Here is a 27,927-nt window from a genome sequence, read left to right as displayed (position 1 = left end):
ATTTTTTGGGGAAAAAGACCCAGAAAAAAAATGAGATAATAAACAAAGGTTAAAAGAAAGTCATATTTGAGTATAAATGTCTATACATTGCACAGTATCCGATAAAATATATAACATCTTTGCAAAATAAACAAAAATAATTTATGTTAAAGGAATTTCCATGCTATTGCAAATAATTGAGGTAACATCGGTACACTCAATAAATATAAATAAAAACCTACAAATATTGCATTGAACAAATTAAACAGAAATAAAAAGTGATAAATAAATATATATTCTCCAAACTTTGTTCAATATTCCAAATACTGGGTTTCTACAAATCTGCAAGCAAAACACACAAATACAAGACTGCAGCATTTTCTTTTTAAAACTTATGTTCAACTATATATCCACATAAAAGTATGTACACTGAGGAAAAAATTGTGCATTTTCTTAGCAATGGCATTTCAGACTGAAAGACTGCTGTTAAGCAACAAATACAGCTCACCCATTTGCATTCAAAAATACAAGTGTTGCAAAACGAACAAAAACTTTAAACCTTTCATTCATATTATTTTAAATAAAAATAAAATTGTTGAAGTAGCAAACTTCCTTTTTAAAAGGTAGGGTAGATCGTTTGTCATTTGTGATGCGATCAAGCTAAATGAGTCGTTTGTCGGCCCTGGTTAATTTTTTTTTTTTTTTACAGTTTTGAAAAAAACACAATCTCAGCATTACTGATGTCAAAACTTTATCAAAGTCGGAACACCAAGAGATGAGATGAAGTGATGTGATAAAGCGGCCCTATTTTGGCCTGTATCTCCAAATGAAAGTTCCCGACAAACGACTCATTTAGCTTGATCTCATCACATTTGTGTTTTTGGGGTTTTGTTTTTTTGAAGTAACAAAAGTTCTCAAAATGTAAAGACAGGTTCTTAACAACTATTCTCATTCTGATGAAGTTTTAGCTCAGTGAATGCTGTTTTTCTGGCAAATCAATTTTCTAGGATCTCGGTTTCACTCCAAAAGTTGCCGATTCATGTTTTGAATTGCGCCCCAGAGCAGCGTCCGGGACATGTTCCCATTCACTGAACTGAGGAATACATCGTCGTTTCAATGCTTGCGCGTACCCATTTACGGATTTGCCGAATTACAAACAGAAATTTCCAAAAATACGTCACTTGACACATCTTTGGAAATGACCGTTTTTTTTATTGCTTTCTTCAAAATGACAGCATGCCAGGAAGAATAACTTCACAGGGAGTATAGTGTCATTACTATCTTTAAACCGAGTATTTTTTTTTTTTTAACAATAATTCTGTCAGTTACTTTTTGGATAGCTGCAAATAATCTACTCTACCTTTAAATGTTCTTGAAAGCATCAGGTAGGCGCTCACAACATAACAGCAGTGTGAATTTATGTTACAATGCTGAACAAAATGCTTATCGTCTCTGAAATAAAAATAAAAAAATTGTGTAAACCTAAATAATGGATGATGGCACCATTGATGAGCCCCTGCGTAAAAAAAAAACTTCCAAAATTTACACCCCTCTCCTTTTACTCACTCTATCCATACTTCCTTCATTTCTGGCTTCATTCGATTTGAGGAGTGTTTTCTTCTGCCTCCTCGACCAATCAAAAACCCCACGGCGGCAGCCCAAGTTGCAAATGATCATTTCCGGAGACTTCACGGGGTGAGGTGGACAATTCAATTTAATATATCATGTCCGAAGCCCAGCGCCGGTTGTCGACGATACCACCAAGCTAGGAAAATGCCCCCGAGCTGCAAAACAAGGCACATGAAAACAAAACGAAAAACAGATGAATCTTGGATCCCATGGGGGGTCGAGAGGATCGAATTGACAACAGCAATGCACAATCGCGACAAAATAGAAGCTGTTTGGGCAAACATCGAAAATAAAAAACCAAAAAATATATGCATACATGTACTACGAATGAATGCGAGCCATGAATTTCTGTCGTTTTAAAAAATACATGACTGTTTACTTTTGAAGATTCAGATACCGAAAACGTCAATACCTGGAAGCTATTTTGTCGGACTTGATGTTCAGAGAGGGTTTGTAAACGACGCCAAAAAAAGTTAACAGATATAAGAAAATATTTTGAAATGCCATATAGGGAAACCTGATCGTGAGTTTTCCCTGGAAGCGACATATATCAGTTACGACTGTTTGTTTTAATGTGGCCTACGCATGGCATATAAAACCTCCCTGAAAAAAAATAAATAGTGTTTACTTTCAAGTATGAAAAATTTTACAGGAAAACAAATGTATTAAATTACTTTTTGTCTTTGTTTAATAACGGAAATGACAACATATTTTTGTCCTTTCTGAAATTTGAATTTGCTTTTTCTTGTTTTTTGTTTCCTTTTTCTGGTTTAACCCTTTTATTTAAACGTCCACTACTTTCTTTTTTTAAATCATGTCTATCAAAACAACTTTAAGTCGTACATGATATATTAACACACAAAACCCGAAATTAACAAATATTTTGGGTCATTTTGATCCTGTTAATTTGCATTATGCTTAGGGAAAAGTGCAAAATGAAACAAGGAGTATCTCCAGCCTTTACCTTGATGTACCCCACAACACACCTCGTAAAAACCTTGAGAAAGCTTGAGTTACTGCCTGTTTAATTTTGCATTCTCCCCTTATTAATCTGAGCTTTCACAGAGCAATGTAATAAATTCTCTGTTAGAACAATTTTGAGGTACGGACCAGGGACATTTGCATGGTTGACTGTGTTGGATTAAAAAAGAAAACATCTGAGTCGTTTATAGACAGCCCAAAAAAAGAAGAAAAAAAGGATTTCTGAAATAATGGCAACTGCCCATGATTTTTCTTGTGTGTCCAAAATGTCTTTAAAGGGCCAATGCAATAAAATTTTCTTAAGAACACATTTTGTGTAACTCTCTTATGCTCTTAATTTTATGAAAACTATTTGACATCCCTTTTGGGTTAATTTTATTGAAAAGTTCTTTAAACATTTAATAATGTGGTGCTGTTGCTGTGATGTCATTTCAGGAAGACACTGTCCAGTGGTAGGGGTTTTCCTTTCAAATTGTGAACCCAAAATTTGCTCATTGAAAACATTTGTGAGAAAGGTTTGCTCATTGGCTTACTGCCGTAAGCCACAACACCGACACAACAACGAATCAGTCCAAAGAAAAGAAAATTTACGACAGCAAAATATCCCAAATTCTAGCAACGTTTTGTGCTGCAATAGCCGTTACATTGAGGTTTCTGCCCGGAATGACATCCAAGATTTGCTCATGAATATCATAAATTTGCATTAGCCTAACAACAAAAAAGGCTCCAAAAAAACCTTGAAAATGGCAAGATGAAAATTGACTAATCAGGTTAAATGGGACACAAAGGTGCATTTTCAAGGATTTTGCATGAAAAAATTACATTGCATGGGGCCTTTAAAATTGATAACTTAGTTACCTACTACCTTGACCTGAAATTACTTGACCTACTTGAAAGAAAACAAAAAGTTACTGATACCCGCATGTTTATTAAAAAAAATAAAGAATTGTACAAGAATTACTTTACTTGTATTTAATATGATTTCTCTATTTCCACCTCTACTCAAAAAGTCTGTTATTTTGTATGAACAGCATCGAAACTGCAGTTAGAAACCAAATGGCCAAATCAATCTGATTGAGGTTTTAAAAATTAATTTCCATCTGCAAAAGCCCCAAACTATCCACCCACGTCCAGCCACGCAAAACTCCCTGAGTGAGTTCATTTGCAAACGGACGCGCAAACTCCTTTCGTTGTGACAGGGGGATGGCGCAGATGCAACTCAATTACGCTTTTGAAATGCCTGCGGGTCCGCCTGCAAAATTCATTTCTTATCTATTCTAGGTGAGTAATCCGCCCCCTGGCAAACTAAAAGCCACACGTAAATAATAAATTTGAGCGGGGTTGGAGGCTTTCGCTCGGGAATAATTTAGATTGGTTACAACGTGCATGCCCACAAGACAGATAACAACACCGAGGTTTGCCCCGTGTCTTCACAAAAACAACAGAGATTTTCTTTCTAGTCCTCAATCATTTCACAGTCTTGATCATTTGACAAGTTAACATCAGTGCATACACAATAAAAACAGCTTCTTACATAGAGCTCAACATGTTGATTACACAAAAAACAACAAGTTTACATTGCACTTATATTTTAAACAAGTCTACATTTTCTGTCCAAAATTCATGTGAATTTTTAAGTGTACAATAATGTTAGTTTTACAATACTTCTACATATATTCTATCAAAGTGTATCTTCAGTTGATTGGTTTTTCTCCATTTTAGTTGGGGAAGCTACGGTAGCACAGCATAATTGTGGATTTAATGCTTTAAAATTGCGTTACTGAAGGCCAACCATACATTTTTATCTGGTACAGCACTGATTGCACACAGCAACAATTTAATTTCCACGGCGTCATTTATTTTTCATTTTTTTTTTATTACAAATGAAAGCCCCCAAAACGCAAGCTTTGATCATGATGGCCAGCTCCCAGGAAGAGACTCTGCCTCATTATGGCGCATCTCTGAGGGGTCCGGAACCGGACTAGCCAAAGCGACTAGGTTAAAAAACAGCCTTTGAAAATGTTGTGGGCGGGTGTACTTATCAATCATATTCAACCACAAATCTAATAAACGGAGGAAAAAGGGTCGTGAAAGGGCCGCCAAATTAAAGCAAAAATTTTGAGTGCATCACAGATGTTTTTGCCTTTTTACTTTCTCAGGTAATGAGAGGAAATGTGGCAGGGGTTTTTACCCTAATTGACGAAATGGGCTAGGGGTACTGTTTGTCATGTTTTTTTTTTCACATTCTAGGCAATATGTTGGTTCGGATAACTGATTCAGAGGGGGCAAATTTTTGATAGTTTTGGTATAATTTTGTTTTCTTAATTTTATTTTAGAGAAAAAAAAGAAGAACTTTGATTAGTATCTTTTTATATAAAGAGAGAGGTGATGTTATTTTCAATACTGATATTAAATTTTGGTTGATATGACTAGGGCTCGAATGCAACTGTAAACAACTTATTTTTTTATTAAGAAAAAATTGTGAAAATGCAAATATTTCCACAAAATAATCATACTATTATGTACAATGAGTGACAATCACTTTAATATCTCATTTTCCAGCATAATGTTTAGGGGAGAAACACACAAATCATCGATATGAAGAAACACTGTTGGTTTAAGCAAATTTTGTCAAATTTAATAACAAAGTTTATAAATACGAATAACAATACCTGTAAAAAGCCAAAAAGTAGCCCAACACCTCCGGAGAACTGCGCCGCATGCTCCAATCGATTGTCGAGTGTGGACATGCAAAAACTACAGCCGGTACAGTTATGGGTGCTAATATTGCAACATGGTAGCTGTGGGAGGGGGAGGGGAGAAAGAAAAGAAAAGTGGGGGGCGTCAGAAAGCAGATTAGAACTGAAATAGTTTATTGAACAACTCTACACTAACACATTTGAAATTATTCTTATACCCCCGGAAAAATATTATTCTCACTTCAAAAAACCTGTTAAATCACTTCATTATAGTTATTTGGTTATGGACAGTGGCATAGCAAGGTTTTGGGTACGGGCTAATATAAAAAAAGTCCCGGGGGCACCCAGAAAATATTTTCAGTAACAGGGGTTGGGGGTGTCAGTAACAAGTTATGAAGAGGTGACACTTTCAATTCTTGCTGGGGAAGTTGTCTGTCCTATTTTGGACATGCCACTGACATGAAGGGCAAAACCTGATTTGATTGACATACCATTGATTACTGAGTACATTAATGTGAGGTTCAAAAGTGCCACTGCACAGTGCATGTTCACTTGACACATTGCAATGGAGCAAATTCGTTCAACAACTGGTTGTTGATTTGAACACTTAACGCAATCTGTGATCGTCTCTAGTCAAATGATGGTCACAACCTCATCACACAACTCCTTGGTCCTGGCTCCCTGCTATGTATTGAGATTCTTTGCAGCTATTATGTGTTACCAGGGATAAGTACCACCGACCTCTGTAAGCTTGTCCTGAATGGTAGACTAGATTAGTCCAAATATGGTGGGTTTGAGAAGACGCGATTAACCACAGGGCAAGTTCAAACAAGGATAGCTTGACTAACTACACCAGAGACGTTCACACGTTGCTGTTATTAGTGCGCATGCGTTACGTCACAAATCAACCACTAGCAAACTAATGGTCCTAGCGCAAAACTTGCTTATAGTAAAGCAAGTTCGGCTGCCAAGTAAAGTTAACCATAGTTCCACTAACTTTGCCCGAACACAGGATGGTTGGACTATATTCTAGTCGACTATTTGGAACCGGAGCCCAGGGCAGGGTTGCATCGCTGGTTACCAATAGCCACAGGTATCATAAAGCACAACTCCCCAGCCAGGAGATTTGACCATCATTTGACTAGAGGTGTTTGCTATTAGTGCGCAGGCGTAAGTTTGCACAAACCAACCACTAGTCGACTAATGGTCCTCGCCCGAAACTTGCTCGTACATGTAGGTCTTGCTCAAACATACTTCTGGTTCCTACTTGGTTTAAAATGGAATTGTCTCCACTCACCAGTAGTTCCTCGCAGCTGCTGTAAACCACATGCTTGGCGTCCAAGCCGCAGCACTTGAAATTACTCTGAACCTGTTGCCGGGTAACGTTGCTGGCCTCCTCCCAGCCGCCTCGTAAAACCTCGGCCCTCCGGGCTTTGCTGAAGGCTGACAGACAGGCTATGGAGATGCAGAACTGGATGAAGCATGTGACGGACATGAATACGAGGTACTGGAGACGAGGCTAAGGAATGGGACTGTTCTGTAAACAGCAAACTGGGGAGATTGTGTACGCGTGTAATAGGCACTTAACTCTCGCATGATGGTATCTTGCGAGCAGGATGGGGCGTGCATAATGTCTAAGTGTTTCTGAGTTGCTTTTTCTCTCTCATGATGGGAGATTGAAAACCTCGTCCACTGCAGGGATTGAAACAAAAGTAAGCTGAATACATACAAACTTGTAATTCTTTGAACAGGCAGCATTGGTGATTTTTTATACCGCAGAGTAAAATTAGGTGTATTCTTTTTAGTTTTCTTTGTTGTATCATGGTGATAAAAATATGGATAGTTGTAAATGTATATTTTGTATATTCTTTTTTTCTCAAGTTAATTATATGTAGTGATAAAAAAAAAAGATAACCGCATGTATGCACATCATACACACGCATCATTGAAATTCATCCAACGGAGATGAAAATGAGCCAGAAAAAAAAGGGAATTAACTAAAAGGTTTTGCTTCAGTGCTTACTTAAGTTTTTACTTCACTGAACAATATATTTTTTTTTCATAGAAAAAAAACTGATCAATAGGTTCTCATCCGAAGAATTGCCAAGCCAAGGAGAAAAATGAAGCGTGTGGTCAATAAATTAAATCTAGAGCCAGAAAATATGGCCACCAAAAAAAACACCCAAAAATAAAATTGTGAGCTAATGCATAACGGGGATCGATTATCCTTTATTTCTTTCTTTTGAAGGATACCGGGCGGAAGAAAATGAGCAGTATTTCCAAAACCAAAATTCTAAAGCCGAATTGGATTTATTCATGGCAGGCTGGGACACTGTGACATTTTAGGAGATATTCAAATCCGGGGGATTTTAAAATTGTCAATGACGTTTGGCAGAAAAGGGTGTTGAATTGTGATTTCTTCATATTCAAAATTGCAAGGCATTATACACAACATTTAACTGAGTATGAAATTCAAACATATCTTGGGCAGATATCCGTGCCTTTGGATAATGCAAATGCTATGCTAATTTGCATCAGTTGCACGAGTCCACTCGCCTATCTGTCACTCATCTGTTAGCCACTGGTGATGCGTTACCATGGCAGCATGCCAGATGCTGAGTTTGGTGGTGAGGGGCCTTTGCCTAGCCATTTCTTATGGATGTGTTTATGTTACGCTCCAAGAATCCTGCGATTTGAAAGCGTTCTTGTGCACTGAATCCATTAGTGTTCCATCACCAAAAAAAAAAAAAAATTAAGCAAAACAAAATGTCTTGTTTCTTTTTCATTAAACCTTTCAAAGATATTGTACTTGGATGTTGTACATGTAAGTGCCATATGTTTTGAGAAAAAAATAACAGAGTGTGGGAGGAGAGATAACTGCAGACATGTCCCATTCTTAGATTGTTGAAAAGGTTAATTGTGTAAAGGTGTCTATGGCAAAGATAGCAATAAAATGATGTTTAAGGTTGCACAAAAATCTTTTGTGAGTCTGTGATGTTCTGAAAATAATAATAATAATGTGTATTTATAAAGTGCACATATCACATTCCAAACATTCCAAATACCATCTCAGCTCCCCGGGGAGTATACAGCTCGATGCTGCCATTTCTGCGCAAAGCAGCTAAAGTCTCTCACAATAACCATCTCTGCCCTCACACTTAGGTACTCAATTTAATCCTGCGTGGGGAGAAGCAATGAGTGACAAAGTGTCTTGCCCAAGGGCACATGCATCATAACCCCAGGCTGGACTCGAACTCACAGCCTGTAGAATTACGCACAGACCACTAATTTCAATTCTTCAGACAACGAGGCCATGGCATCCGGACACTACTAATTAAAGTACTAACTGCACTAATCAAATTTGTATTTGCTGTGCTGACAACCTACAAAAAGGGAATGTACATCATTGGTTTTTGCTGTAATTTTCAGTAATGAACTATTTGAGGGATTAGTATAATAGATCAAATATTGTTACACTGACATGTTGGAAGTTGTGTATTCGAAAATGCTGGAAAAACCAAGAAAAACAAAACTGTTCAAGTAGTCTGGTTCCCTGACTCCACTAAAGATAAAATGGATCAATTTATAGATGCCGGAAAATTGTAAGGTAAGGGAACCAGTCTAGCTGGCCTGCACCTGTTTGTGAACATGTAACCAATAGCCAACAAAATTTGGACTGAAAAAAAATGGTAATTTTGGAGCAGTAGTGGAAAAAAGTCAGGTTTTTCCAACGGTGGTCGGCCGACCACCGTTGGAAATGTATACAAATATATCATTTTCTTGAAAATGACTTCACACCAGGTGCCATAATTTTACAGGATGCTTTAGACTGTCATTTACCAACATCCTACTAAGGTATTTCGTAAAAACTTGGTAGTTTTATTTTTCGATGTTTGCAAATGTTGTATATTCCCTTTAATATGAACAAATGTAAATGGAGCAGAAAAACTGTGTTGGGAATTCCCTTGAAATTGGCCATTTTTTTTGTATGATGAAATTTATATAGTTTCAGGGGGAGGAACATTGTAACTTGGCCCATTTTTGCAAACAAATCTTTTCAGTGCTGACCAGAAAATGTGTGATTTTACATGTAGCAGGAGAAGCTTTTGGTCGCTTTGTAACATTTAGGTTTTTAATTTTTTTATTTAAAGGATACAAGAAATATGAGTGCTTGGTTGCCCATGACAACACCGACGATGCCTAGGATGGCCAGGAAGAGGAGAAAGGTTGCCGTGGCAGCGAGACCCCCGACGATGGGCGTGGTTAGGAGGAGGGTGGCTTGCAATGCGAGGGCGCTGATGCATATTAAGATGATGGCCAAAACCTAGACAGAAAAATGAAAAAAAAAGAGCGAGAGATTTAGGGTGACACATATAGAAAGAATCAAGACTGTTGTTTCAACACATAAAAACAGGTCCACGCTAACTACTCTCCGAGTTGAACAAATAAAGTAGAAGGCAAAATATGGCGGACATTTGACTTTAACAAACATCCCCTCGGGTTCCTGAATTTTATGTACAATACACCGTCCCATCAATCTGCCTCATGCTTCCAAAGATCAAGGAAGTTGAGACAATGTGTTCAACATCTCTGAACTGTTTGTTGTTCTCCCCCTTATGTTGGATGAGAAAATGTTGAAAACATTGATGTGGATGGACGTGCTTGAACTCTGATCAAATGAGACATTTGCAGCCTCTCAAATGTCCACAGGATGCAGGCTTTATTGGCCTTAGAAATCAGTAAATAATTGGCATGTTTGTCCTGAACGGAGGTGCGTATTTTCTCAGAGCCCCTGAAGGGATTTCCAAATCCTGATCGTATCAATGTCTTGAGGTTGTTACAGGACAAGATTACAGGGGGGAGATTGTCTCTGTGCGGCTTTTGACGTCATGGCCCATAAGAGCAACAATTCTGGCCCCCGAAAGATACTTGATTGTCAGCTTGTTAACTTGTAGAACTGTCTTCCGGCAATAATAACCGTTCCATTTTCCCTTTAATAGGTGTTATTTCAAATCCTGTTCTGTTGTTTTTGTTCGCTTTGCTTATTTTTTTGGGGGGGGGGATTTTTGTGGGGGGTGGGGGATGGCACCTTTTTTTGGAAGGGGATTTGTATTTTAATGCTTATAAATAGTCCAATGATTACAGTTAGCTAAGTTCTGAAGAGGAAAAGTCTCAGATATTTTCTTGCATTAAAAAAAAAGTCACCAAAAATATTATCCATTAAAGTTGTTTTGCTCCTAGCAATATAAATCAACCTTACAGTGTACTCCAGTACAGTTCCCATGACGACGTGTTTAAGTCACCAAGAGTTCTCCACTGTGTGCATGCAAATATGATAAGTAGTTTCTTTGTTTTCGAAATCCGAGTTTGGACTTGAGGACAAGACAGACAAACAGGAAAAAATGTGTGTACGTCAATGGCAAGACTTAGCGAAGCCGGCGAGTGATGACAACCCTGGACGATTATTGTCAGTCTGTTAATGGGTACTGGAATACATGTACGTCAGACGTTTTCTCGGTGTGTGTAATCAATGGACGCTGGCCAATTTGACTGCTGGAGTAGAAAACAACGGGCAGAATGCGTGGCACGCGTTCTCCTTGCCGTAAGAGATTATGCTGTGGCTCTAGGCTGGAGTTGTTTTTACAAGGGAAGGAACATGTTCTTGATGTAAAAAACAACTTTCCGGGGCTTTCAGTGACTGATCCTTTGAGGCAGTCCTCCAATTCCATGTCGACCTTCATTTTTTTCTCCCTCTTAACATTTTTTGTGCAGCACTTGCTTATTTTCCAAGAAACAAAACTGTATTCTAAAAAAAAAAAATCATGCATGTGCATTCATTTTCCTAGAGATCTACCTCTAAAATGTGTTTGTGTCTAGCCTGTCTTGTGCCCATGCCATTCTCTCCCCCCCCCCCCCATCCATTCCCCTCCCCCCCCCCCCCCTCTCATTTTTTGAAATCTCAGTAATTGTTTCTCGGAGCTCTCTCTTGGTGATTTGGCAGCCACTGTTGATCGTAAAAATCAGTAATTCATTCCATGCTCAAAAATTCCCTTTTTTGGTGTATTGTGTGGCATTATTTATCAGGCCATCGGGCACCCATGACGTAGTCTTGAAAAAATAATACGTGCCACTTGAAAAAACTTTACGAATTATGATAATGCCTTAAAAAAAAAAAACAGGCTTGGACAAGGCTTCAACGCGAGTGATAAGTAAATGATCCTTCGTGTGTTATTGCATTATACCGCTCATACTTCAAGTTTCATTATTTTTTTGGTCTGTTTACTGTAATATTGAATGACAGTTGTTCACGATAAACACACTACTCCAAACCTCCCCCCCCCCCCCCCCCCCAATTTGATATTTTGGCATTCTCCAATTTTTTTTTGTCTTTTGTCTTTTAGAGTAAATTATATCGTTCTGTCATTAGTTTTTAAAATAAAGGTACAATAACATAAAGACGTTTTCATTGTGTGGCTTTTTTTTCAAAGTCGTAACCTTTATCCCACACTTAATTTTAATCACAATGTCAAATATTACTGTAATGTACATCTCCTAAAGTAAATTATGATACTAAAGCAAAGCTTTCTAAATGATGTATTCTTCATGTCAAATATTTTTACACGCTGCTAAATGGAAAACCTTTATCTGAAAATCATTTTGCGTGTTGAAAGAAGGTCAACTAATGGAATTAATTTATAAATCACTGCTTGTCCTATTTTCCGTCTACATTATTCTGTGATTCCATACCATTCCCCTAAGGTTTTCTGCACGGGATAAATAGAAAGACTCAGAATGAAATTGTGCAATTCCACATTTGTAAAATTGCTCACCAAATTGGTCTTGACATTTTGCTATCTTGGACTGCAAGGGGAAAGATTGTAAATATGTAGGACAATTCAAAGAGAGATAATTCAGCAATTATCTAGCAAAAAAACGTATGATGGCTGTTGGTTGGAATACAGTATTGTCAATGGAAGAGCAATATTTAAAATGTTAGAATTTTCCAACAAAGTAGTATATTTCGTCAAAATAAGACTCTCCCGGGCAATTTTGCTAAAAACTTTCCTAAATCCTCTACAATCTTTCAGAGTGCAGCAACCCAATGCCATATCTGTGCTTTAATATCAAGGGGCCAGCATCACAAGCCCAGGAGTATAGTGGCTGGGCCAGGTATCTCCCTGATCCTGCAAAATCCTCCCAAAGCCCCTCATGAATTTTTGATCGGTCTGGAAGGGTTAGGGTTATTGATGGACATATATATTCTGTACCGAACTGTCATGCTAAGTTGCACTTTCTACAAATGTATTTCATCTTTTTAACCCTGCAGATACTGAAATATGAAGGCAAATCCCTCTTTAATTTACATGTAATTCAAAGAACCTGATGTCGAAACAAAATGATCAATTTCACCGAAAAGTGCATGTTTTTTTATTTAAAAAAATGTTTAGCACTCTCTTGAGGTATTTCCAACTCGTGAACAGTATATTCTAGAAATTCTACATACATTGTAGCTATCCCAGCGGGGGATCATTTTGTTATGACCTAAAAAAAAAAAAAAAATGTCAAAACCCAACTGACAAGTAATTTCCTAGTGTGCCCCATACCTTTAAGAAAAAAAAAATCCCAAGGAAATTGCCCATTTTGAGACAGGTCATGTACGGCCAGTATCGTGATGAGGGGTTGACAGTGCTCGTTGGTATTTCGTCGTGGCCGGTACCCAGCATCATCATGAGACAATGCCCTGGAGTGAGTCACTGATTGAGACCCATGTATCTACTCCAGGCCTAATTTGTATGCAGTGGGGCGACTAATACGAGACAGCACGGTGTAGGAATTTTCCAATTCCGCCCTCCGAAGTATTTTTTAAAGATAAAAAAAATACCCTGTGAATATGGATCAAGTGGGATTAATTGTTTGCTTTGAATTGTTATGAACCATTGTATTAATACATGTACAAAATTTAACGAATATACATATATAAAATTTAGTGATAGATTAAAAATAATCAACAAAGACAAAATTGCAACCGAAATTACAAAGTTAAAAACAAGAGACGGTTGCTCTCTTTTTGATTCTAGTAAAAAAAAAGCTCACTAAAAAGTTAATTTCTATATGGGTCCCCTAATTATAATTATTTAAAAATCATTCGAATTTTTATTTTACCCATTTTTATTTTACCCTTATGCATAAGTGCCCTGAATCTTAATTTTTGGATCTTCTACATTAATTGATTACTTATAATGGCTAATAAAATATTTATTGAAACTTACATTTGTAAAAACTTATCAAATCTCTTGTAGATAAACTGAAATTGAAACAGTGATATCTGGGATCTTTTCTCATGTACGATATTTTAAATTTGCAGATGTAAAAGTTCAATGTTTGGCATATTTCAACTAGATGTGCATTGGTTCAGGCAACGGTGCGTGAGTGCACAAAAACCAAGTGCAATTTGCGTACAGGTCCCTTTACACTGGCGCAGGTTGCATTAAGCCGTGGTGAGGTGGCGCGGCGTGTCAGTGTGACTGATATGAGTCATTAACAAGCCCAGCTAGCCTGTTGATCAATGATAGCATCTCTCTGGATGGCACCGGCCCGGCCTCTTCCTTGATGAGGATGGCGATAGTTCGTCTCCCCCCCCCCCCCCCCCCCCCCCCCCCCCACTGTAAATCAGGTTATGGCCAAATGATTAATCACCAACAAGGCCATGTACATGTATGTTTAGTTGCACGCATCCCGGGACCATGTTGGATCTTGCATACATTATATTAATGATGCATGCGCTTTTTACATACGGGTCACCTGAGGGCTAGTTCACTGTACATTTCACATGCCCATTTTTACTAGTGTAGCATGCAAGACGCAACTTTGAACAGTAGTAAAATTTTTGTTAAATACAGTTTACAAAAGAAATCATCGACATTCCATAAAGGCATAGGCTTACAATGTTCATGATGTAGAATGCAGTTTTCGAACCCTGCCAGCCACTTAAAAATTAAAACAACTTGTGATTTACCCTTAGCGTGTAGCAGTTCATTTTGTTTGTTCATCAGGCTATTAAAAAAATCACGCTCTGAATTTAAAACAAATTCTGACAGGAAGTTTCTTTGTAATTCACATTTTTTTGGCCAAGGATCGTAAGCTAGTAATAGTGATAAGCTGTAGATTGAAGAATAAAAAATGTACCCCAAAAAGGTCAAAATTTTATACACAAGTATATGTCGATGTATTTGGTCCATTTTTCTTCCAAATTATTTTTCAAAAGGACAATTCCTACACTTACTAATGAATAAACTTGAAGGCCCTCAGTCACCCAATTTTTTGTAAAAGTATAATTTAAATTTAAACATCTGCAAACATATTTTAATAATGAGGCAACCTCTCAGAACATGCCTACAAATATATTCATCCTAAAAAAAAGGAGTGGAAAATTTTGCAAAAATACCCACAAAATCCCGAGCCTGCATAGCATAGCATCAGTCAATTTTAATTTAAAAAAAACTTTTCTAAAATCATCACCCGTCAGTGCGGCCAGAAATTAATAAGCACGCATGTTGATAAGATCATGCTTCGCCGACACGAGATTAGTAATTCTGTCGCGCTGGTTAGCACTTTGCGGAGATTGACTGATTTCTGCTGGGACACTCGGATCATTGATTAGACATCAGTGTGAAGCTGTGGTACCTGTACCGCAGAATATTATGAACAGGATCCAATGACAGATTTTGAAAAGACTGCATGATTCTTCAAAGCCAAGGCCAGAAAAGAAATCAATGGGGAAATTTGAATGCAAAATAGAAAACGATAAGCTTACAAAGTACTACCAGAAATGAAATGGCCACTGAGTGATTTCCATTTTTATCGAGTTGAACACAGAATCAACAATCACAAAGTTATTGACACGTATAGAGACAAAAAGCTTTTATTGGTTTTCTTGTTTAATTAACCCAGCCGCATTTATTTTTAAATGGTTGGAAATCTGTTGGATTTATGTTGATCTTAGCAGGAAATAAAAACACCTGTTGTTTGAGCTGTAACGTTAATAGATTTTGTGGAATTTGACAGGCATCATGATTAGCAATTGATAGGTTTTGCTGGATTTAGCAGGATTAGGAGTAAGGCTTAGACTTTTGCTTTCTTCTCAATTTTGCACTCTTCTTTGAATCATTAGTTTTAAAGAATTAATTCTAGAACAATATTTTTTTTAATCCGTTTGTAAATATATACCCAAGTAAATATGCTTAGTTTGTAGATTTTATAATTTGTTTGTAAACTTTGCCCAAAGTAATACTGATAATACCAAATACTTTAATGACTTTAGATCACGACTGCATATATTATAACTATATAACTACATGTATCAACAAACCAAATGTATACATCAACAAATCCCTTTTAAAATTAATGATGTCCAATTAGATGGCAAAACATTGTAATCTCTTTAATGATCAAAACCACTGTAATTAGCTGCTATATCAGTTGCATATTAAACTACCCCCCTCCCCCCACCCCTCCAAAAATCAAAATGACAGCACACCTATAAAATTATCCTGGAGTTGAGCTTTAAAAAAGCAGTGCTATTCATCTCCAAGGCCGCACAGTAATGCGGAGGGTTATCTTTACTAGCAACGGAGCAATCTCCCTGAGTAGTCCCCCGACTCGTTCTAAATCACACAGGTGTCTGGGTCAATCAATATACCTCCCATTATGCAGAGAATAATGAACGGCTAAAACGCCTGCGGGCCCGAAACAGGCCACTGGAATTGCAGCGGCGCAGAATATGGGTTAAGTTTGAGCCGATGTAGAGAAAATCACTCCCGCTCATATGTAGACATTGTACTTTTCTGCTGTTTGTTTAATATCAATACTTGTTTTTAACAAAGAATAACAGGCCTATGGCAGGGCTTACAAGTGTCTCATGGAGGGTTTCTATTAAACCCAAACTCCCTAGAGTAAGTGGAAGATCATATTAAAACCGGAGGATTCAGGACTGTTGAGGTTAAAAATTAACAGCATGCACAAAATTTTTACGAAAACAAAATAGAGAATTAAAAGATGATTTGTATATTCCATCCTCCAAAATCATTATTTCGATTAAAATCACTGTCATTATTTATTTTCCTCGAAACAGGTTCAAAACCTGATGACAAAAACTTGTGACACCGAAATGTCCTCGATTTTTCAATTCCTAAAATGTTGCCAAATTTTAAGTAGATATGGGTAATTCTTAAATTATAACTGCAATAAGTTATAATTTTTTTTAATTATTTGTTGGTTTTCAACAGAAATATAAGCTGCCTTTTTGTGTAAATCCCTAGAATATGACAAGATTCAGAACATATCCCTGGAGGGTTTGGGCAGCTTAATCCAAGGGTTGGGTCAGAATGGTAATGCAGTACGGTAGATTCTTTTTCATTAAAAGTAATTTCTATTTTTTTCATGTTATTTCAAGTTATTTTCATAAATTTCATTTCAAGTGATGTTTATATTGATTTCTTTGAATTTGGATCCCTTGCCTGTGAGAGTTCAATAATGCACACAACAAATAACTAAATTACCTAAAGAAAAAACTTCTGTATGCATGCTTTTATATTCCATGATAAATTCTTCAACGCCTGATGCCTGATGAGAGGGTTAATTCAAGTTTTCAAAGTCTTTTTTTTTTAAATTATCTGACTCGATAACTTCACGCTTATTGTAGGCCTATTCACCTATCTTGTGTTTGTGTTTCCCCAAAGACTTACAGCATTTCTATTTATGAATCCCTAAAAATAAGAACAATAAAAAAATCATGAATGTTCTATATTGGTATGTCACACTATTAATATTTTAATTCCAGCAGAAGTAAACAAGTTTCAACTACCATCAATTTTTTTCAGGGTCATGAAAACAGAACAAAACAAATATTAATCAAGTTGTTAAATTTATTAGCTAGAAATAATTACTCAACATTGTATTTTTGAAAATCCCATTCAGCTGAAACTGGTTAAAAAGTATGTGAATTAAATACAAAATTAAATTTAACTCAATACCTGCCATTTCAAAGTCACACACATTTTCTATGAATTAAAAACAAATGAAAAAATAAAAATACATGCAAGTGATAAATGCCGACAAATAGACCCTTTAAAGTTGAATTATGATCATCAAAATTGCAAAAACGTGATAACAATCTAATTTTGGTTCATTAGATCATTTACCAAAGCATATTTGAAGTTGGCAAAACAAAATAAAAGAAATGAATGACTTATCTCGAATTTCTCGATGATCATGATGATGAAAAATTTCTGACACTGACAAAAGCTGTTAAAAGTAATGTTTTCTTACCACATACGCACAATTTACAGCAATGAAAGCCTTGTAAATTCTTTCACTAGGCTCAGCCATGTCGCTCCCAGTCAGTTTTTTTTGTTCGCTTTACTTAGGCCTTACAACCTCTTTATGCTGTGCAGTGCATGCACAAACCAAGGAGGCGTTGCCTTGGATACGGCTCAAAGAGCAAACGATGCCTTCGGATCCAGTGTGCAGCAGATCACTTTCCGTACACGTCTGGATATTCCAATTTCTCGATTTATTTCTCCTCAAGAAAGAGCTCAAAAACGGCTCCAATAATGAGTGCAATGCGCCAGTTCAGTTCAGAAAATCGGCACAAACTGTAGTCTGGACGAGAATTGTTAGTTTGCGGTGGAAAATGTTGACTTTTCAAGACATATTTTGGTGTTCTCAACAGCAACTCGGCAAAGCAACGAGCTGTCAAGTCGGCGGCTGAATGAATGACTCGCTTAGGTTGGCCAAGTGGTGGCGCTATACACCTTTATGACCATTCCCATTTGGCTACGACTTCGATCTGCCAAAACATTGCGCTATTGCAATTTGCATGTTGATGACACTTTTGTAGCTGTAGTCGTACATTTTCGCTTCTTAAGGCTAGACTAGACTTTCACGAGTTCACATGATCAAAATGGCGACTATGGCGATGAGAAGTAGTTCACGATTTGCTCGCATTTTGAGATTGGATGCCCGATCGCCTCAGTTAGGAGTTCGGTTTTCTTCGTCACAGTCTCAAGTAGCAGGGGACACATCAGAAGACCTCACTCATGAATCCATCTTCACGGAGCAACATGTTGAAATGAGGAGATCACTGAACAAAGTAGGGGGCTAGTTAGTTGTCGAAGTCATCAGGTCATGGAAGTCTGGCTAGCGCGGCTAGCTTGATTGCTTAACATGCTTAACATGCTTAACAAGCTCATCAGGAATTCACATGTGAATTCCTGATGAGTATGTTAAGCTGGAGTTACTCAAGCTATAAATTTTCACAAACAAATGACGGAAGCCGTAGGACTAACCAACGGCTATAGTTACAGAATCGCCAAATTTTACGGCGATAGCAAATCTATTTTTGTATAATGTGTAGGCTACAACACCTCTGTTTTTAGTACTAGCCTAGTTCCGTCATTTCTGTTTAAAAATTAACGTAGATTGATTTTATAATTTTGATCATTATTTTGAAAGAGAAAGTTAAGAGGATGCGGGGTTTGATTCACAGTGAGACGCTTTGTTAAGTTGCCAAAAATGATTTTGTTAGGCCCTACTTTTATTGTTTTAAATCAAACCATAGTAGCCGAGCCTACTTAAAGTAGATATAATTATAAAGCTTTCTGGCTCTGAGAGCCATTCTGGTAACAACTGATGCATGTTTCAACAGTTGAATTCCATAAAAATAGCAACATCAGTTGCAAAAATATGCACAAACCCCCGAGAATCGGAGGCAAGTAGTAAACACAAAACATTAAATCCTTTGGATCACAAAGTTTGGATTGAAAATAATATTTCAAATCTGAAATAAGGCCATACCTTATGACCACTTTAAAGTGATCTCGACTCCCAATATTTTTTGCACACCAACAGACATTCGTTGCTCAACACATGTCTTCTCACAATGCTCTAAAGAAAATGATGAACGATTACTATATTGTTGGCCTGTTTTGTTTTTTTTGGAAAAGAATTTCCAACTGCTTTAACGGCTGTGTATATTTTCATTCTCCATTGTTTTCCTCCTCGCAGCTGATTGAGAAGGAGATCAATCCATTTGTGGATCAGTGGGAAGCCGAGAAGCAGTTCCCGTCTCACGAAGTCTTTAAGAAACTCGGCGATGCTGGATTCTTGGGACTCAACAAGCCTATAGGTATGAAAAGGAGAACATGTAAACACACAACTACATACTGCCGTCTTTGTAATGATAGGGTAATCGCAGCGGGCATCTCAATAACTGGATGGGACGTACTTTCAGTGAAATGCCCCAAAATATTACCATGTGACCAAAAAGATGGTGAAAATAGGCTAGACACAACCTAAATATCCTGCTCAGATATTAGGTCAGCTCAACTCATACTAAACCAGATAAAGAGTCAGAGAACTGCTTGCACATTACTGTCCATATGACCTCTGACATGGGTTCAGCTTAACCTCATATTAAACCATTATCATTGCATTGTAATTGTGAACCATTTTTTTGCAATCACTGTGCACAGAGTATGGAGGATTGGGTCTTGATTTTAGCTACAACATAGCCATGGCGGAAGAGTTGGGAAACATCAAATGTGGCGGTATTCCCATGGCGATAGGGGTCCAGTCTGATATGGCCACTCCAGCCTTGGCCAGGTAAAACAATTTCTTTTTGTTTCATTAGGAAAAGGTGCCTAAATTGAGGAGTTGAGGGGGTACGTGTTCACAAAAACCAGAATAGACTCAAATTGAAAAAGTCTGTGTGTGTGCCAACAATTTCTAGAGTTTCTACATTTTTAGCCTTTCCCTAACAGTGAGTTTTTTTGGACGGTGCTGTATTCGCAGATTTGGCAGCGACGAACTCAAGAGGCAGTTTCTTGCTCCAACCATCGCCGGTGATGTGGTCGCCTGTCTGGGAGTCAGCGAAGTTGGGTCCGGCTCCGACGTGGCAAGTAAGTCTGTAAACGCTATTAATGCCATGTCTAACTGGCATAGTAAACTCGTGGTGAACCAAACGATTCCGAAGATTTGAATCACTTACACAAGATGTTTGACAATTGAAACATTCAGGAGGGACTACGTCGAATGATCGACAGTTGCAGTCGTTGGTAATGACTCCAGAGCCCAGTCACTGGAAAATTAATGCAAACAGTTCCCAAGTTTGAAACCAAACCAACTTAAACAACTGTATCTCTTCCACGTGCTCAGTAATATGAATCAAAAATGTGTTTCGAATTTCTCCTAGGACACTATGGTAAGAGTAGCAGTATATTGTGGATCACTACCCCTGTATACAATATCCACATAGTGTTGAGAACATAAGAAGTTGAGAGTGACGTTAAACTTGCTGCCAAATTGCCGAATATGTGTTTGATGTCATTCTTAATGCTACTTGAATGGTCAATTACTAAGTACCAAGGTAACAGGGACAGGAAAATTGTCACACTTTAGACTGTAAATTTAAAGATATGTATTATGATTATTAATTTTGATTCTAGGCATACAGACCAAAGCCGAGAAACAAGGCGGTGACTACATCATCAACGGGGGCAAGATGTGGATCACAAACGGCATCAAGTCCGATTGGATCTGCCTCCTAGCCAACACGGGCACCGGGCCTGCCCATCAGAACAAATCCCTCATCTGCGTGCCCATGGACACTAAAGGTAGCTGCAGATTGCATCCGGATAATAAAGGATTAATCCTAATCTCCTAGGATCCTTCTTAATCCGCCAAGTGGTTTAGGGGGATTATGTAAGTCACTATTGACGGTGATTGATCTCTGTATTCACTGCTGTGTAAGACTCAAACTGGCCCTCAGATCCAGGCAAGCTCATGGTCAAGTGGTAAGACATATGAAGTAGTAAAGCGGGAGGTCGTGGGTTCGAATCCTCCCGAGTAACTTTACAAATTGTCTAGCTAGCTCTCGGACTGCACTGAGCATACAGTGCTTATAAAATTACGTAAGTAAAAGACAAAACTCAAGAAAGTTAGGGTTAGCAGGTAAGATGTAATTGAAGACTACACCTGCCTTTATAAGCTAACTAATGTTAAGTCTTTGTCAAGAGAAGTCAGTCTAGACCAAACATTTTGAGGACTACAACTTTCAACGTTCAATTTTTGAGGAGCAAGCTTTGACATATGTTTGAAATTTTCAGCTCATTGGCTGTTAAATTTAAGGCAAAATTGTAAATCAGAAGTGAATCACACAAGATTAAACATTTGTGTGTGACATTTTTTGTTTTTCATTCAGGGGTGGTGAGAGCCCAGAATATCGACAAAATCGGCATGTGGTGCTCGGACACCGCTCAGCTGTACTTCGAGGACGTCCGAGTGCCGCAGAAGAATCTGATTGGTCAAGAAGGGATGGGATTCACCTATCAGATGCTGCAGTTTCAGGAGGAGAGAATGTGGGCAATGGCAGCAGGTACGCCAAATGAAACAAAAGATTCAGTTTGGTCGGTGAAAGATCGTTAAAGAGCGGGAAGCGCCCCGACAAATTTGAACATGTTCAAAATTGTCACGGGTGATTCGGGAACCAATTTCAATTCTTGATGTATTCTTGTTGTATTCATTACTAATTCGGGAATCTGTGAACCTAGCACTACAACTTGATATTTATTATCCTGCTTCATATCCCAATCCTGTGTCATTTTGTACCCCTTTTGCGTGGAAAGACCCGTTTGTGTATCTGTGTTAGTATTTGAAACCAATTCGAAAAAGAAGAGGATTAACAGTCAATAATATCATTACAATCTAAATGTTTTTCTCTGTTTTCTTTGTTTTTTCTTTCCTTGATTCACACTCAGCCTTGCAGCCGTTAGAAATACTGATCAATGAAACCGTCGCATACACCAAACAGAGGAAGGCCTTTGGCAAGTCTATTCTGGACAACCAGGTGGTGCATTACCGCCTTGCCGAGATGCAGACCGAGGTGGAGCTACTCAGATCTCTGCTGTACAGAACCATAGGTGGGTCAGGGCCGAGGAAGGACTTAGGACAAGTCTAGTTTCACAGTCACTGACAATAGATTATTAGGCCCCGCCCACTACGCAAGTGGGAAACAAAGGGTGTGTCATACCCACGTATACATGCATAAAATTGTATAAATGCATACATTTGTATAAATACATGTATAAATTTACACAATGACGATGACAGTGACACTGTTGTGGCTTGTAGTGTACCATGGTTGAACCTCAAAATGCAAATTGTTTGTGTGCCTTAAAACATCCATACAAAACATTTCTTGGACGGTTTTCAAACATTCCAAGGCATGAGAAATTGCAGTAAAGCGTCTTGCCTAAGAACACAAAGTAGGCGCATATTGCAGCCACTGCCAGAAACGCCGAGGCAAACCCCTTCTCTTAGCGACAAGTGTTACTGGGTTCGTTAATGTGCATTACACAACACACGGGACCTACGGTTTTACGCCCCATCCGAAGGACGATGCAATCATGGTAAAGTGCCTTGCTCAAGAGCACAAGCACGAAGTTCCCCGTCGGGATTCAAACCCACGTACCACGGCACACAATTTGAACACCGTAACCATTGGACCACAGCAACCCTCTCATGCTAGAGTGCGTCAAGACTAAACATGGGACTACAGTTTTTTGAAACTTCTTTGCAATCATCAATGCCCCCCTCCAACTTATCTCTTTGGACCCCTACCATCCCCGCTAGGTCTATACATCCAGGGCAAAGATGTAACCAAGCTAGCCTCCATGGGTAAGCTCAAGACGGGCCGACTGTGCCGCGAGATCAGCGACTCTTGTCTGCAGTACTGGGGAGGGATGGGCTTCACTACCGACGCCTTGGTCAGTCGATACTACAGAGATTTCAGGTAAATTAAAGAAGAGAAATGAAAGTTTGATATAAAGAGTTTTTCCAAATGCAGTAGGTAGAAATGTTAAGATGGTATGGTCATTTTATCGTTTATTTCAATAACAAAAAATAGTGTACTTCTTACACAAAAGGTATAAAAGAGATAGGAACATTAAAGTGGTTGTGTTGGTTTTTTGTTGTTAATTTGAACCTTTGTAGGAGCATTGAATGTCCACGAATTGAACTGTATCCACAGATTTTTTTAAACTATTCTGATTTCTCTCTTTGACAGACTGATTTCAATTGGCGGTGGTGCAGACGAGGTCATGCTTTCCATTATCAGCAAGTACATGGGAACGCTTCCGACGCCACCCAAGAAGAAATAAATGGTTCAACCGCTTTGCTGGTTAGAACCACGGCACTCGCCCCTGTGACAGTCAGTCTAGTTGCTGCACTGTCCCAGCCAAACTGGTGCCCAGCTTGTGTGGGTGTCCTTACCATCCATTCTCATAGACCTGGGTTCAAATCCTACCCAAATCTTACACGTACCCTCCAACTTGTTTCATTTGCAAAAAAAAGTTTAAGAATGAAAGTGACACTTTTACGGGTAATTTATCATCCTTCAAGTCCAGAATCGAGAAAATGAGGCTTTAGTATATTTTTACTTATTCACTTTCAAAATTTGTAATTTTAGAAGAAAAGTTTAGGTCTTCACTCATCAGGCAGCTGCATGATTTAATGGTTTTGTAAATTTTGGGACTGCATGTAGGATGTTGTGTTTTTTGTTTGTAAATGCTACAAATTAGGTTTTAAATTCTGAAATATTGATTATGTTACTTTCTGGGCAATTTGTTTTAGCTTCAGACGGTGGTTACAAGGATTAGCAGTCATTCTATTTAATCAAGATTTGTGACATAACTAACAGTGGACATATTAGGCTATTTGGACTTTGTTTAACCTCCTAAAATGTGTTGCAATCCATGAAGTGAATTCACAACTAAAATGGGTGAGAAATTATTTTTGATAGTGACATGGATGTTTACACACTTGTTAAATTTTCAAACTGTGGAGAATTAGGCTAAATATAACTGATTGTAAAAACTAGTTATATTTTTTAAAAAAGTAATTTTTTTGTGTGATGCATTCGAACTAAATGTAAAAACTAGTTATATTTAAAAAAAAAAAAAAAAGTTAATTTTTTTTTGTGATGCATTCTCTCTTTGCACGCTCCGCCATAAGCATGCAGAGCCTCGATCTAGCAACTTTACACAATAAAAATCACCGGTTCAGTGATTGCCATGTATACACGGAAATCACTGAACCCCGACACGGGAATCACTGGACCGGCTATATTAATTGTGTAAAGTTGCCTGATCGAGGCTCTGCATGCTTATGCCTGAAGTGTGCAATTGGAATAATTGTAAAAAAAGTGTAAATACATTTTGGTAAGTCTTCAGCTTAAATCATGGGTATAATGTGGAATGTGTAAATTGTGTATTTGGGTAAAAACAGGGCACAGCAGATAATTTTTAATAATTAATAAAATAAAATAATTAAAATAATTTTTAAAATTTTGTATTGGTCTAATTTCGGATTGGTGGTATTTAATTTAACAATGCAAGATTCAGGCATGAAAACACCTCTCGGTATGAGGGTATTCTGCTTCAGTGATTACAGATTGTAAGTTCAAACATATAATTGTAAAATATTTGTCGACAGCATTCATGTACAATAAAAAAACAAATACCTAAAATTAAAGTTTTCATGGTGGTATCACTTTTAATTTTATTCTACAGTGATGTGTGGTCATTAAAATACACTGCTCTGTCAAAACATACATTAAGAAGTATCAACATTTTTGGAAAGAGACTTGAGAATGTTCTTCATAATGTTGACAATATAGCTCGGGGAATTAAGCTATATATATATACATGTACATTTTTTTTCATTAACTCGGGAAAATGTTCAACATCATAAAAAAATACTGTGGCGACATCTAATATCACAGTCGTGCACCACAGACCATTGCGGACAAGGCATTGCGTTTCCTTTGTCCCTGTAATATAACACTCTCCCATAAATACATGAGGACAACAAAGAATGTATTCATAAGATGGAATTGAGTCGGGGTGATGTAAATCAATATTAGGTTTTGCCTTTCACCGACGTTTAAACACTGTATACTCAGTGTGTTACATCTCGAGTGTAGTTGGAAAAAAATCACTCGGGTGGGACTCGAACCCACGACCTCCTGCTTTCTAGTGCAGACGTTTTACCAATACTGAAGAACGTCCCCTAGTGTAATGTGGTGTCCATGTATTAAAGCTGACATTAGGAAACTGCTTTTCAATGATAAATCTGGCTTTTCAGTCATGATTCTTGACAATTGGATTCAACAATACCCAGTTAATTGTAAACAGTATCTTGTCCAAAAATAGATTGTCATATTTTGCATTCCTTGTGGCTTCAAAACTGTATTTTTTCCCCAAACTCAAGCAGCGTAATTATCAATTACTCATGCAGAACAAAATACTTCATAATTTCAGAGATTTAACCAAACCAATTTGGCACATTATTTACACTTAATCATAAAACTTTCTATACCAGCAAAACCGGAGCATGTGCTACTTCTTCTCTGGGAAAGATGTTTGCGAAATGGAGTCAGTGCAAGAAAGCACAACCAAAAACAAAGTGGTTTTTGCTTACTTAAAATGTTTCTACTTAAAAAACTACATGTTGAAATATGTACTTTAAAATAGATATTCTAAATACATGGCCTGTTCTCTTTCTACATCCGAGCTTGTATAAAATTTTCATAATTTAAATGATAAATCAATTTTGTCACCCATTACGGGCAATCTATTGCCAACAAAATCAAGAAAGAACACAATTGTAAGGCGTGTTGGCAAAATGAGACAGAAAACTGGTGGGCAGAGTTTGAAATGAGGTTTTGCGGGTATGTGTTAGGAGAGAGACTACATTTCTCCTTACAATACTGTTTGTTGCACTTCAATCGGACATTCCGTTGAAGTTACAGCCGTTGAAAGTTGGTATTAATCAACGTGTCGAAAAAGTAAAATACTGAGGAAAAAAGCCTTTCAAGTTTCGACTGGATCATGAATATGAAAAATGCCAATTGTTTTTCCTCAGCACACGTTTATTCCACAACTTTTACACTACTTCTTTAAATTATGCGAAGCAGACATGTCAACGATTACAAATATCGATAAATCTGGAAATCTAAGGGAAAAAATTTCACCCCAATTGTTTGGGGGCATTTTTCTCCACTAAGGCATGTGCCCAGTTCTGTCCCATTTCGCCAGAAAGCCTCACAATTGCCCGGCAAAAGTCCTTGTATTGTGCACTAAATTTGCTTCAACATGAAGAAATATCTGAAGTTAGTACTTATCTAGTTAGTGCAAGTGTCCACACACAAAAAAAGGTCAATTTTCCACGGGGTCTAATGTCGAGTCAGATATGAATACAGACGCATTGCATATTCTGCATTTAATAAGCAACTGACCTTTAATTTGATTTCTTCCAAATTTGGACTTGTCACTAAACCAACAAATTTCATTAACGTATAACTGTCTTTTCTCCTTCAATACCATCTATACATAATACTATTTTCTATAAATAACTTTTTTTTTACAAGCCACTAAATTGAAATAAAACCGAAAATTATTAGGCAATACAAATTAAAGCAGCAATCACTGATGGCAAGATATAGATATCAAGTGGAAAAAAGCCCAGATGAAATGCATATATCAATAATATATTATGGGAATTCTCCACTGTACAACCCTTTATTTATAAATACTTGAGATGGTTCGTCAGTTCCTATTGGTCGAGAGCCCGTCTTAAACAACCTTCATCGATGTCAAAGACAAGTGTTTTAAAACTACGCTCCGTGCCACATGCGCGCAGTACATGGCACGCGCACAGTGTATGACACACGCGCCAACTATTGCCAGCTACTTGAGAACCACTGTTACGATCCCCAAAATAAGGTGCGATGTTGGGCACATCGCGCACGCATAGTACACCATGGAAGTGGCCAGTGGGCCCAATTTCACGTTGCTGCTAAGCACACAAATTTGCTTAGCACAAAAAAAGTCTGGCTTATAAAAGCAGGTTATCAGCCAAAACTCCATGTGGTTTTCATGCTAAGCAAATAACAGCTGAATACTAATCATGAGCAATATACATCAATGGAGTTTTGGCTGGTAACCTGCTTTTATAAGCCTTTTTTAAAGACTTTTTTGTGCTAAACAAATTTTTGTGCTTAGCAGCGCCGTGAAATTGTCCCCTGATCTAAACATGGAGTAAAATGGTAGTACAAATTTGCATGATATTTTGTCAACTTTTCCACTTTTTATGGCTTTTGATCGGAAAAAAAAAGGCAATTATGAAAATTCTGGTTATTGTCAACATAAAATTCTCAGCTGCAACCATGCATTTCAATTGGAGCGGCCCTCCACTTTATACAAAATTCAGATAAAATTTTTTTTTCTGCTTTGTAATAACGGGGTTTGAGCCTGCAAATGTTGATAAATTGCTTGAGGTCCTTGATTTTTTATACATTTATTGAAACACCCCATTTCCCCCCCCCCCCAATAAAATCTCCACCAATAAAATAATCTTTCACTTGTAAGGCATATAGGATAATTTGCTCTTTCGACCTTCTTGCATTTTTGTTTGTTTCCATTAATAACACTACCCAAACTCCAAAGAAGAATGTTCAAAACCTAACCTGTTGAAGTTTCAGCTCGGAGGATATTACACTTTTCGAGAAAATAGTGAAAAAAAA

General features: G+C 37.6%; 2 protein-coding genes across 2 annotated transcripts; one reads left to right on the top strand and one right to left on the bottom strand.

Annotated features, from left to right (window-relative positions):
- Positions 1–871: 871 nt before the first annotated feature.
- LOC119745741 (tetraspanin-13-like) lies at positions 872–18,063 on the bottom strand. Its single transcript, XM_038222297.1, has 5 exons — positions 17,616–18,063; positions 9,445–9,612; positions 6,586–6,795; positions 5,262–5,390; positions 872–1,763 (listed from the first exon to the last, which is right to left on the bottom strand). The coding sequence occupies exons 1-5, from the start codon at positions 17,673–17,675 to the stop codon at positions 1,689–1,691; spliced, it is 642 nt and encodes a 213-aa protein (XP_038078225.1). The 5' UTR covers positions 17,676–18,063; the 3' UTR covers positions 872–1,688.
- Positions 18,064–18,124: 61 nt separating this feature from the next.
- On the top strand, positions 18,125–24,307 carry LOC119745740 (probable acyl-CoA dehydrogenase 6). Its single transcript, XM_038222296.1, has 9 exons — positions 18,125–18,438; positions 19,353–19,473; positions 19,820–19,949; positions 20,139–20,245; positions 20,792–20,959; positions 21,547–21,720; positions 22,103–22,264; positions 22,977–23,136; positions 23,410–24,307. The coding sequence occupies exons 1-9, from the start codon at positions 18,241–18,243 to the stop codon at positions 23,501–23,503; spliced, it is 1,314 nt and encodes a 437-aa protein (XP_038078224.1). The 5' UTR covers positions 18,125–18,240; the 3' UTR covers positions 23,504–24,307.
- The last annotated feature ends 3,620 nt before the right edge of the window (positions 24,308–27,927 follow it).

This window comes from Patiria miniata, unplaced genomic scaffold (assembly GCF_015706575.1).
Source record: "Patiria miniata isolate m_02_andy unplaced genomic scaffold, ASM1570657v1 HiC_scaffold_7, whole genome shotgun sequence".
In the NCBI taxonomy this organism is placed as follows: domain Eukaryota; kingdom Metazoa; phylum Echinodermata; class Asteroidea; order Valvatida; family Asterinidae; genus Patiria; species Patiria miniata.
The sequence above is the reverse complement of the archived record's forward strand: the minus strand, read 5'-3'. Positions and strand labels throughout refer to the sequence as shown.

Excerpts from the sequence above, each read along its gene's own strand:
- LOC119745740 (XM_038222296.1), top strand. The coding sequence starts at position 18,241 with ATGATCAAAATGGCGACTATGGCGATGAGAAGTAGTTCACGATTTGCT. Across the intron at positions 20,246-20,791 it reads GTCCGGCTCCGACGTGGCAA|GCATACAGACCAAAGCCGAG; the intron begins GTAAGTCTGTAA and ends TTTTGATTCTAG. Across the intron at positions 20,960-21,546 it reads CGTGCCCATGGACACTAAAG|GGGTGGTGAGAGCCCAGAAT; the intron begins GTAGCTGCAGAT and ends TTTTTCATTCAG.
- LOC119745741 (XM_038222297.1), bottom strand. The coding sequence starts at position 17,675 with ATGGCTGAGCCTAGTGAAAGAATTTACAAGGCTTTCATTGCTGTAAAT. Across the intron at positions 6,796-9,444 it reads ACCAAGCACTCATATTTCTT|TACCTCGTATTCATGTCCGT; the intron begins GTATCCTTTAAA and ends CCTCGTCTCCAG. Across the intron at positions 5,391-6,585 it reads GCAGCTGCGAGGAACTACTG|CTACCATGTTGCAATATTAG; the intron begins GTGAGTGGAGAC and ends CCCCTCCCACAG.